Genomic DNA, 11,443 nt, shown 5'->3' with positions numbered 1-11,443 from the left:
ATGTCAACAGAGATGTCAGTACATAATATAAGCTTTAATGAAATACTCTCTCCGGTCACAAATAATAAGTGTCACTTTAGAATCAGTGTAGTCAACAAGAGTTAACTTTGACTATCTTTGTTTTGAATACATCACTTGTGTATTGGCATAGCCAAACTTTTAAAAACAATAACTTTCATAATATAATATTAGTTTACACACAATTCGTTTTGGATTTATACAAATGAATTAAGTGATCAAATTAAGTTATCTCCTGATGACTTTGCAAAGTTTAAAACAACACTTATTTATGATTGATTGGAGGGATCAATTAATTACTCATTCTCCATTCTTACCGATCGAGCGTCATGAGTGACAGAGGTTTGGTCATTCAAACTGTAAACCTCATCTATTTAAACCCAATCGCGAGTGCTAAGCTTGCACTCCCCCAGCTTGAACTTAGAGGTGGGTTGCTTAGCCTGGTTTTACAAGAATCTAAACCAGCAATGGATGGAGGAGGCGTCGATGGCTATGAGATGGAGATGGTGAGGAACAGGAAGGTGGTGCTAAGGAGGTACGTGACGGCTGGGTACCCTACAGTAGATGATATGGAGGTGGTATCCTCCACCATGATGCCACGCGTGCCTCTTGGAACAATGGCACCAGCGGTGATGGTGAAGAACATCTACCTTTCATGCGACCCGTGGATGCGCGGTCGTATGACTAAGCACGACGATGCTACCGCGGAGATAGCCGAAGACTTCGTGTTAGGAGAGGTACATAGATAAGTAATTGTTCTTGTCAAAAATTAATAAATTCTCCTATATATATAACACCTTTATAAAACTTTTGAAATCTTTTTTTGGTACATAAAAGATAAAAAATTGTAAGCATAGATTTGTATCGTAAAATATTTTTATAATCCTATAAGCTTATCTGAATAAAACTTATGATCCAAACCACACATGAAAAATACAAAGAAGTCAAAAAGTTATATACAATGATAGTAGTGAACCTAGGGTTCACGGTTTTGGAAACCACCAAAATTTCATAATTTTCGTGAATTTCAGACTTTTGTTACATGAAATTATTTGAAATTTTAACAAACTCCTACTTAATTCAAATATATTTTCAGAAAATATCACATAAATTTGGAAAACCCTAAAATTTCGGTCGAGATGGTTATTGCTTGCTAGGAGGTCAGAAATTACTGAAATTTCAATCCCTGGGTGAAACTCGCCTTTTTAAAAAAGAGGGGGGGGGGTACAGTGGCTTCTACATGAAGACTTTGCACTGACTTTGTTATATTATTTTGAGAGAAAAATTGGGCTGACTTGTGCTGGTGATGGTGGGATTGACAGGCCATGGTTAATTTCGGTGTGAGCAAGGTGGTCGACTCAACGCACCCGGTGTTCGCTGCTGGCGACCTCGTGTGGGGACTGTGTGGTTGGGAGGAGTACAGCCTCATCACCCAACCGGAGACACTGCACAAGATCAACCATCCTGATCTACCACTCTCCTACTACACCGGTGTTCTCGGTGAGTCAATTCTTGTGCATGGACGGACACATCAGTTCTCGGTAGACAAGAAGATCGGTTTGGTTACATCTTTTCTCTTTTCTTTGTACTAATTTCAGATGATATGTGGTGTTAATTGACCATGTAGGTGTGACTGGTCTAACAGCATATGCCGCATTCTTTGAGGTCGGCAAGCCCAAGAAAGGAGAGACCGTCTTTGTGTCGGCGGCATCTGGTGCTGTCGGCCAGATTGTTGGGCAGCTTGCAAAGATTGCCGGCTGCTATGTGGTTGGAAGCGCTGGCTCCGACGAGAAGGTCACCCTTCTCAAGACCAAGTTTGGCTTTCACGATGCATTCAACTACAAGAAAGAGAGCAATGATCTTACCGGTGCTCTCCGGCGGTGCTTCCCAGATGGAATAGACATCTACTTTGACAATGTCGGCGGTGCGACGCTGGATGCGGCGCTGGTCAACATGCGGCGTGGTGGTCGAGTGGTGGTGTGTGGGATGATTTCACAGTACAACCTGCAGGAGCCCGAGGGGGTGCACAACGTGATACAGATCCTATCCAAGACCATCCGGGTGGAGGGATTTGCCGTATTCAACCACTTCGGCTTATACCCGATGTTTGAGGATGAGATGGCTAGGTACCTAAAGGAAGGTAAGGTGACCGTCCTGCAGGATGTTGTCAAGGGCATCGAGAAGGCATCGGAGGCTCTCATTGGTATGTTTTCTGGGAGGAATGTGGGCAAGTTGTTGGTTGCTGTTGCAGATGAATGACTCTAGTTAATTAATAATAGGCAGTTATAGTACTGTTATAGAATAAGATGCAGGACAATATTTCCAATTCAGTTCATATATAGCAAATGTTGTAAACCCACTTTATACTCATAATCTTATATATATCACAGTGCAAATTTCAGGTTCTAGTTTAAATTCCATTATAACACTCATATTTGAATATCAAGGACCAGCGACGTTACGTGCGGCTCCTTCTGGCCCCCTCCTCCACCTCTGGTGTCCTCGACGAACATGAGGCAGAAGGGAGGGAGGGGTGTCTCTTGTCCGTTTGCAATATATTTTTAGCATTTTAATAAAGTGTTTAGAAATCAATATAATAAGTCAGGTTAGGTTTTCTTTCCATGGTGTTTATGAATTCAGGTTTGTTTAGAGCCTTTTGCATTTTCTATCTCTTTGTTGGTGGCTACTTCATTCGCGAGGTCTCCAACAAAGGCCTATAAAGTCTTGTCTACCAAGTTGTCGATCAAATCAGCATCGCTGGATTTGGTGTCCAGGTGACCAACTCTGTTGGTGGCATCGGTTGCCTACTCTGTTAGAGGGACGGAGATGGTGATCTATACTTGTTCATATGCTTTTATGTGTGCCGGAGTTCATCAGCATTGTGGCTGTGCTCGTCTGTTTGCATTTCCTACGACATTCCAAGATGTGGAGTCTTTTTTTTTTACCGAATTTTATGCTGGGTAAACCAAACTGATCTATTCTCAATCTTTTATTTAATATAATCACCCCTAGTGGCGTATCTAGGATTTATGGTCTGGGTGATCTGACTTAGAGAAAAAAATTCTATACACTGCAAATGTGATGACGCTAATATATACAATACAAGTATAGAGGATAAAATAAACCCAAAAATGCACAATTCACAAGAGTTCAAACTGAAAAATTGAAAAAGGAGCACAAGGAGAAGACCTAAATACCTACCACTGCTGGCCACAGCCCTGCTCGTCGCCGTTGCCAGCCGACGCACCGCATCATCAGCGCTGCCACGCAGGTCGCTGCATGCCCCACGCCGGCCGCGGGCTGCCGGTGTTGTTGCGGTGCTGAGCACCTGAGGCCGGAGATAGAGAAAGAGAGGCGGAGTTGCGGACTCGCAGTCGCTGCACACACCAATCGTGCAAGGTAGGTAGCCGGGAGAGTAGAGTGGAGAGCCGGAGAACGGGAGAAGCCAGAAGCCATCAAGCGAAGTTGACAATGAGTATTCACACCGTTCTTGTGGCGGAAAAGAATTGATGCTAGACATTGTGCCGCGTTAAGTTTGATTCTTTCGGCTGTGTATTTCTTACGCCCTCTGTCCCAAAACAAGTTAACCTAGCTGTTGGTATCTTTTTTTGGTAAGAAGACAATCACGATCGAGGCACCTAAACGCCTTGCGGTGATATGGAGTCGCCAACCACCCCAACCTAGCAAAAAGCTAGACCAAGATGGGTTTTGATAAATTAAACCGGCTAACGAAGCCAATTTAGATAGAATGATGGATAACTACCCGTCTCGTGTGCAAATGAAAGGTTTACGGGACAAACCCACAAAGGATTTCGCACTGTCGCAGCGAAGGTGGACAATTTACGGTGCAAATCGACAAAGATGGACGAACTAAACTAGAAACATGTGAAAAGTAGATGCAATATTTAAAAAAGCGATTCAATAGCTTGTATGTAGATTGTGGGTTGTATATTACAATTGAACCGGCCTTGTCCCTTATATAGAGGTTGGTCTTTCCTCCTACAGGTCCTCCTCCATGTCCAACTCGGAGTAGAAACCAAAGGAAACCCGAAACATACATTTTCGAGCAAGGAAATCCAAGACCCGACGAAAACAGACTCAGGCTCGGACTCTGCCAGTCTGACCAGCCACATGTCGCCGGTCAGACCGGCCACATGCCGCCGGTCCGACCGGCCCTTAAGCTGCGGTCTAACCGGCCCATACTCAGCGGTCAGACCGGCCCTGTGGGGGAAATCGATGACTTTCCCAAATCTTGACAAATTTCCTTATTTTGAACCTAGGTGCCAAATTTGGGTGTAAACACTAGCTAGTACGGGATGTGGCATATCTTAGCACTATAAGTATCAACAATACCTGTCAAGATTCATAGTACTGGGATATGTTAAATCTCGTACCAACTTAACTTATATTTTGTAATGGAGGAAGTACTTTCCTTTTCTCTTTATTTTTTTTTTTACAAAATCTATACCTTGATGGGCCTTGGGCGGGAATTTTTTGGTTGTCCGGGGACCTACAATCCGCCTATGATCACCTCTAGTTTCGCCAAAAAAAAATAATAATATTCACGTGGGTGGACTTATTCCCCCCCCCCCCCCCCCGCCCAACAAAAAAAAAAGAAGAAAAGGGCCAAGCCCAGGAATTGCGCCACAATTATAATTCAATTACACCGTAACTACACTATGACTATATTATAACTTTTATATAACATATTCAATCAAGATGCCATCCACCTGTTCTCCAAATGTAAACATGTGAAGCTAGCATGGCAAACTCTGAACCTTCAATCACTTGGAGGAAATCTTGCGCTACAGTCAAAAGGAAAAAGGAGTCATGGAGACCATTTGTGTGAAATACGAGAAACAGAGAAGACGAAGGTGATGCTGCTTTTGTGGCACGATGGAATGAAAGAAATCGAGTCAGGGATGGTGAAGGAGGTCCCCCAGCCGAGTTAGCATACATAGTTGCGGCACAAGCGGATGAATGGGTGGCGTTGTCGACAAAAGACAATAATGAATAGGGTTACAGGGGCAACAAATTAACGACAACGACGTGGAAGAAGCCCGGGGCAGATGTCCTGAAGGTTAATTAACTCTGATGGAGCTTTTGATGAGGTTGGGGGTTTGTCATCAGAAATCACCAGGGAGAGGTGGTGACGGCAGGGGCAGGTAAACTTTAGCATATGATGGATGCTTTCCAAACTGAAGTATTGGCAAGAATGAAGGAGACTAAATCTGCAAGTGAAATGGGAAACAAAAGTGATAGTTGAGACACGCTCAATTCTTTTGAAGATAATTAACGGTGGAAGGCTCATCCTTCAATCTCTTGCCAATGGGTGTCATATATGAACTCCAAAGGGAGATTAGAAGCGGGTTTTTTTTTCTGATTTTTCAATTGTATATTGTCCCGGGGACAATGTCCCCGTTCTTGAAATTGTGTGGCGCATGCTCGGGCGGCATTAGGATGTAAGTGCTCTCAGCTCTCCTGGGATGGCATGTCGGAAGGCATAGAGCCTGGTGACAAGCGATTTAGCTGACTCTATAAGTTAATGGAAAGTTTTTTTTTCCAAAAAGTATATTAAAAAATTGCATGTTAGTAATTATGATATAGTTACAGTATAATCATACTATAGTTACCATGCAATTACATTATAATTACTTTAAAACTATAATTATATTAAATTCAAAAGTTCTTTTACCTAAAAAACTTAGTTACTACAGTTTTTTAGGAATTCCCAATTTTAAATTAAATTCTTTCGATACGATAGATATATATATATAGTAATATAACAAATGACACCGTTTTTTCTATTTTGGTTTACTATCTGATATATATATATATAGTATGTTTGATAAAGAAAATAAATAATTTACTAGCTTTCCTATTGCCTACAGGGGAGCGTATCCTATGCACACAGGCTCTCGCGTCTACACACCGTGTGCACCAACTAAAAATTATCACAAAAAATTCTAGGAAAATTCATACATGTACTTTCAATAGTATTACATCTACGTGCAAAGTCACATCTTCAAATTCATTCTACATAGAGAATAACAAAAAAGATAAAATTCTGACAAAATTGCAACCTTAAAACTGTCAGATTTTTTGTTTTTTTTATTACGGCTAAAATATAATGAATTTGACGTTAAGATTTTAACCCTAGGTGTAATACAATTGAAAGTATGTGTATTATTTTTTCTAGATTTTTTGGTGACATTTTTTAGTTGGTGTGCACGTATGTACACGTGAGGGCCTGTGTGCATAGGATATGTTGCCTTCCTACAGTGCCCAAAGTTGATAAGTATATGTGGGTTGTCCATTCTTCTGGATTCAACAAAGGATTTGTCATATTCCATACTTATAAATAAAGAGCATATGGACAGCTTTTCAAGTTTGGTGAAATGCTAGGCAGCTGAAATTTGAGAAGTGCTCTTGTATAATGGGATTCAAGTCCTCTTAAGAAATGACTACAGGGATGCGCGCGATTGTTCGTTAGTCTTAACCTTAACCGTAACTAGAGACCCTCTATACGAATTTTCTATATATATGTCAACAAATTTTACTCACAAATTTGTCAAATGTAAATATATTATAGTGCAACTAGTACGATTAATAACATTGTAACTAGACGATTCAATCATGTGACCTCTCTTCCCTAGAGCAGCACGCGCTACCACAGGGTTTATAACAATTACATACAGTTGAGTTATATTACAATTACGAGTTAAAATGTAATTATATTACAATTATTTGTACTTAGCAAATTATTAGAAGAAAAACTATCGATAGATGTAATATAGTCCCCTGCTTATATGTACAACAATTGAAGTTTCGAAAATTCAGATATGCTGTTGCGCCGGCCGCAGGTACTAAAAGGCCCTTTACAAAAAACGGCTAGCGGGAGCACCACACTCATAAAGGCATTGCCGTACATGTTTATCCCATCTTTCCAAACTGAAAAAATGTGAGTAAAACAGACACGACAAATCAATTATTTACCAGCAAGTGACCATATATATGTCACATTCTGAAACCGATCAACTAGATCATCAATTAATTTAGACCCTCGTGAAAAGTTCTGGCATTTCACATCGGATATGCGGACACACATTTAAAGTAGAGTTAATTACACTTTGGTCCACCTTTTATTACCAAAATTTTACTTTGGGCTATCCTCTAGCTCATATTTTCACTTTGGACCAGGTAAGATTACCTTTGGTGCACTTTGGACCACCTTCTTTAGCTGTATTTACTCTATAATGTTGTAAAAAATTACCTACGTAAGTTGGAAAAGATTACCGGGTTACGGGTTGTTGATATGTTTAAAGTTGGAAAAGTCTTTTATGTATTCCTAAAAAGTTTATGGGATGGTCCAAAGTGAAAGAAAGGTAAAGTAACCTAGCCCAAAGTGAATAAATATGTTAAAGGGAGGTCCAAAGTGAAACTTTGGTAATAAAAAATGGTCCTAAACGCAATTTACTCTTTAAAGTATTAAACGTGGACTAATTAACAATAAAACAAATTATAGATTATGCCTGTAAACGGTAAGACGATTTTATTAAGTCTAATTAATCTATCGTTAGCAAATGTTTACTGTAGCACAATATTGTCAAATCATGTAGCAATTAGGCTTAAAAGATCCGTCTCATAATTTACACGCAATCTGCGTAATTAGTTTTTTTTTCTATATTTAATACTCCATGCATATGTCCAAATATTTGAGGTTACAGGATGAAAAGTTTTTGCGTTGGAACGAAACATGGCCTTAACCGCAACAAGTACTCCGATCTAATCAATCCGCCATGCATGATCTGATCAATCCCCCAGCAAGAAAACCAACCAATCATGTAACATGCACAAGGTAGCCTCCGCTTTAATTCCTTCCCTTTTTTTCTTCTCCCCAAAACTTATCCGGCCATGCATATGATCATGATCGCCAACCGCCAAAAAGTTTGTTTCTAACTTCCCGCCATCTCCCACCTCTCCCGCCATCTATCTCTGACCTCTCCTCTCCACATGCTCATCGATCAGCTTCCCTTTCACTGCTCAAATGGCGTTTTGCCGCCCCACGCTACAACTCTTATCATATCTTCGCCTATATATATCGCTCAAGTTCCAGTTTCGTTTCAGCTCATTGAACTGAATAAAGTCGGTGTGCTATAGCTACCATTCCCCCGGACCTGTGTGTTGGCGCTGTCGGTATCTGGGTGGTGATATATTTTTTCTTTTTTTTTTTACGATCTTTCTAGAGTTGTAATCTTGTAATTTTTTTTCTGCTCTATCAATAGAACTTCGCATTTCCAAAAAAGTTCATTTCAGCTCACTCAACTGAATAAAGTCAGCTAGCTTGTATTTTAGGTGAAAACCGTGCGAAATGCTGAGGTGCTTCCTGGTCGCGGCGGCGGCGGTGGCGTTGGCTGCGGCGGCGGCAGCGCCGGCGAGGGCTATCCCGTTCACGGAGAGCGACCTCTCGTCGGAGGAGAGCCTGCGGGCGCTGTACGAGCGGTGGCGGAGCCGGTACACCGTGTCGCGGCCGGCAGCATCAGGAGGCGTTGGCAACGACGACGGCGAGGCTCGCCGGCGGTTCAACGTGTTCGTGGAGAACGCGAGGTACATCCACGAGGCGAACAGGAGGGGCGGCCGGCCGTTCAGGCTGGCGCTGAACAAGTTCGCCGACATGACGACGGACGAGTTCCGCCGCACCTACGCGGGCTCCAGGGCGCGCCACCACCGCAGCCTGAGCGGCGGCCGCGGCGGCGAGGGGGGCTCCTTCCGGTACGGCGGAGACGACGAGGACAACCTGCCGCCCGCGGTCGACTGGCGCGAGCGCGGCGCCGTCACCGGCATCAAGGATCAAGGCCAATGCGGTAAAAAAGCGTGAACATTTTTTTCTCGTTCTAAAAAGCATATAACATTTCTATGGAAAAAGCCAAATGCAGTCAAAAAAACATATGGATAGATATAGTACAAATTATGCAAAATCATTAGATTATTACGGCACATTATTTTCTAACAGGATTTAAAATTTCGGTTTCCGAAATTTTGGAATCCCTGTTAACACGAAATTTTTGGATTTTTTTCTAATTATTCTTAAATTTAGTCAAAAACTCAAAATATATTTAAATTCAGTTAGATTTTTAAATAATTTCTTGCATAAGTGAAAATACGATTTTTTTTTCAAAATGGTTTTTTACTGTTGGCTACACTTTTTTCTCAGAATATTTTATCTATCCATATAATTAAGCATATAGTTTATGGCAAAAGATCTTATATTTACTTCGAAAATAATTAACTATTTGCCACTCTTACGAGTGGCGATAAAGGATTTGCCACTGAACCCACATGTCATAGACACATGAGAGCCACATGTCATATATAACAAGTGACAAATCCTTAATGGCCACATCTCAAAAGTGGCACAAAGTTAAATGTCCCATTTACTTCGTGCACGTGTGTGCTAGTCACTCGGCTCTTATTGGTGTGATTTTAAGGGAGCTGCTGGGCGTTCTCGACGGTGGCGGCGGTGGAGGGAGTGAACAAGATCAAGACGGGGAGGTTGGTGACGCTGTCGGAGCAGGAGCTGGTGGACTGCGACACCGGTGATAACCAGGGCTGCGACGGCGGGCTCATGGATTACGCGTTCCAGTTCATCAAGAGGAACGGAGGGATCACCACCGAGTCCAACTACCCATATAGAGCGGAGCAGGGGAGGTGTAACAAGGCAAAGGTAATTGCACGGTGAAATCTCATGAAAAATTATATTTATGTTAACTATACTAAAAAAAATCAATGTTGAATTTGAAGAAAAAAAATAACTTAATTTTTGCGCAAAGCGTTCGGAGGAAACATAAATGTTTATCATGAAAAAAGATCTGCTCCGAGTAAAGAAAGATGCATGGTTAATAAACACTTGTTTTAGGACTAAAATGAAGTTAGTCTGAATACAAACTGAAAATTTGCCATCTGGTGTTTATGTTGCAGGCAAGCTCTCACGATGTAACGATTGATGGCTACGAGGACGTTCCTGCCAATGACGAGTCGGCTCTACAGAAAGCAGTCGCAAACCAGCCTGTGGCTGTTGCAGTAGAGGCTAGCGGCCAAGATTTCCAGTTCTATTCGGAGGTAATTAACAACATGACCAACAACCTAGCTACACGATATGTCTGAAATTAATCAACAGTTCAACACATGATCTACACATATTCAGTGTGCGTGTGTCTAATTATACTCAAAGATACTAATACCATCATATATATATCACTTGGGAATAATCAAACTAGGGTGTCTTCACCGGAGAATGCGGCACGGATCTCGACCATGGTGTTGCCGCTGTCGGTTACGGTATAACTCGAGACGGCACCAAGTACTGGATCGTCAAGAACTCGTGGGGCGAGGATTGGGGCGAGAGAGGGTACATCAGAATGCAGCGTGGTGTGTCGTCAGACTCGAATGGGCTGTGTGGCATCGCGATGGAGGCTTCTTACCCTGTCAAATCAGGAGCACGCAATGCTGCTGCAAGTAACAGAGTGGTTAAAGACGAGATGTGAGCCTGTGATCGATGGAGGGATATGATATGGATATGATCGATGCTTTATGTGTGCTTCGCTGAAAGTAGTGCTAGCTAAGCTTTCGTTGTCAACTGGATTTAATCTTCTACTGTTCACGGTTGTACTGTACGCCAGGTGTCAAATCAGAAGTTAGGTAAAATAAATTCAAAGAGGAGCATGACTAACATAATGTGCTCAACTGGATTGCTGAAAAATTTGCTCAAATCGACATTACTGGGAAAATATTTTTTGCAGACAAGGTGCACCTATCTTTTCAACGGGTACTCCCTCCGTTTCAAAATGTTTGACACCATTGACTTTTTAGTACATGTTTGACCGTTCGTCTTATTCAAAAACTTTTGTGAAATATGTAAAATTATAGGCCTATATAAAAATATATTTAACAATGAATCAAATAATAGAAAAAGAATTAATAATTACTTAAATTTTTTTAATTAGACGAACGGTCAAACATGTACTAAAAAGTCAACGGTGTCAAACATTTCAAAACGGAGGGAGTATATTTTTGCCACCATCGGTCCTCCTGTAGAATGTGCCGGGGGAGGGGAGGAGGGCAAGATGGCCATCCATCTGCGAAGACCAATCTTCTTAGGTAGACGACATAATGCGCCGCCTGAGAAGATACATTTTGCACAGGAGGAGCACTTAAGGCGTCCTACCTGTGATACTACTCCATTTTCCAAGGCAGGCCTCTTAAAGCTTCACATACGAAGATGTACCTTCTCAGGTGGCATCTTAAGTTATCTGCTTGGGAAGATGGCTCTATATAATCTTCTTCCTCCCTGAGCCGTACACAATTCATACGATATTTCTTCGGTGGATTTTTCTACAGTTATTAGATCCATGCATTCCCTCTCTTC

The 11,443-nt window shown here is 41.7% G+C and overlaps 2 protein-coding genes across 8 annotated transcripts; both read left to right on the top strand.

Moving 5' to 3' along the window:
- Positions 1–356: 356 nt before the first annotated feature.
- LOC4350217 (NADPH-dependent oxidoreductase 2-alkenal reductase) lies at positions 357–2,426 on the top strand. Its single transcript, XM_015760039.3, has 3 exons — positions 357–755; positions 1,341–1,518; positions 1,646–2,426. Exons 1-3 carry the CDS (start codon positions 486–488, stop codon positions 2,275–2,277), a joined length of 1,080 nt encoding a protein of 359 aa, XP_015615525.1. The 5' UTR covers positions 357–485; the 3' UTR covers positions 2,278–2,426.
- A 5,717-nt stretch (positions 2,427–8,143) lies between these two features.
- LOC4350216 (cysteine endopeptidase RepA-like) lies at positions 8,144–10,816 on the top strand. 7 transcript variants are annotated; one of them, XM_015760172.3, is made up of 5 exons: positions 8,144–8,210; positions 8,374–8,882; positions 9,507–9,742; positions 9,997–10,137; positions 10,296–10,816. In XM_015760172.3, exons 2-5 carry the CDS (start codon positions 8,390–8,392, stop codon positions 10,560–10,562), a joined length of 1,137 nt encoding a protein of 378 aa, XP_015615658.1. In that variant the 5' UTR covers positions 8,144–8,210; positions 8,374–8,389; the 3' UTR covers positions 10,563–10,816. The 7 variants fall into 7 exon arrangements, with proteins under 7 accessions (XP_015615658.1, XP_025876857.1, XP_066162036.1 ...); XM_026021072.2 differs by having other exon boundaries at positions 8,144–8,214; XM_066305939.1 differs by having other exon boundaries at positions 8,144–8,214; positions 8,362–8,882.
- The last annotated feature ends 627 nt before the right edge of the window (positions 10,817–11,443 follow it).

This window comes from Oryza sativa, chromosome 11, assembly GCF_034140825.1.
Source record: "Oryza sativa Japonica Group chromosome 11, ASM3414082v1".
NCBI classification, from domain to species: Eukaryota; Viridiplantae; Streptophyta; class Magnoliopsida; order Poales; family Poaceae; genus Oryza; species Oryza sativa.
The sequence above is the reverse complement of the archived record's forward strand: the minus strand, read 5'-3'. Positions and strand labels throughout refer to the sequence as shown.

Excerpts from the sequence above, each read along its gene's own strand:
- LOC4350217 (XM_015760039.3), top strand. The coding sequence starts at position 486 with ATGGATGGAGGAGGCGTCGATGGCTATGAGATGGAGATGGTGAGGAAC. Across the intron at positions 756-1,340 it reads AAGACTTCGTGTTAGGAGAG|GCCATGGTTAATTTCGGTGT; the intron begins GTACATAGATAA and ends TGGGATTGACAG. Across the intron at positions 1,519-1,645 it reads CTACTACACCGGTGTTCTCG|GTGTGACTGGTCTAACAGCA; the intron begins GTGAGTCAATTC and ends TTGACCATGTAG.
- LOC4350216 (XM_015760172.3), top strand. The coding sequence starts at position 8,390 with ATGCTGAGGTGCTTCCTGGTCGCGGCGGCGGCGGTGGCGTTGGCTGCG. Across the intron at positions 8,883-9,506 it reads CAAGGATCAAGGCCAATGCG|GGAGCTGCTGGGCGTTCTCG; the intron begins GTAAAAAAGCGT and ends TGTGATTTTAAG. Across the intron at positions 9,743-9,996 it reads GGAGGTGTAACAAGGCAAAG|GCAAGCTCTCACGATGTAAC; the intron begins GTAATTGCACGG and ends TTTATGTTGCAG.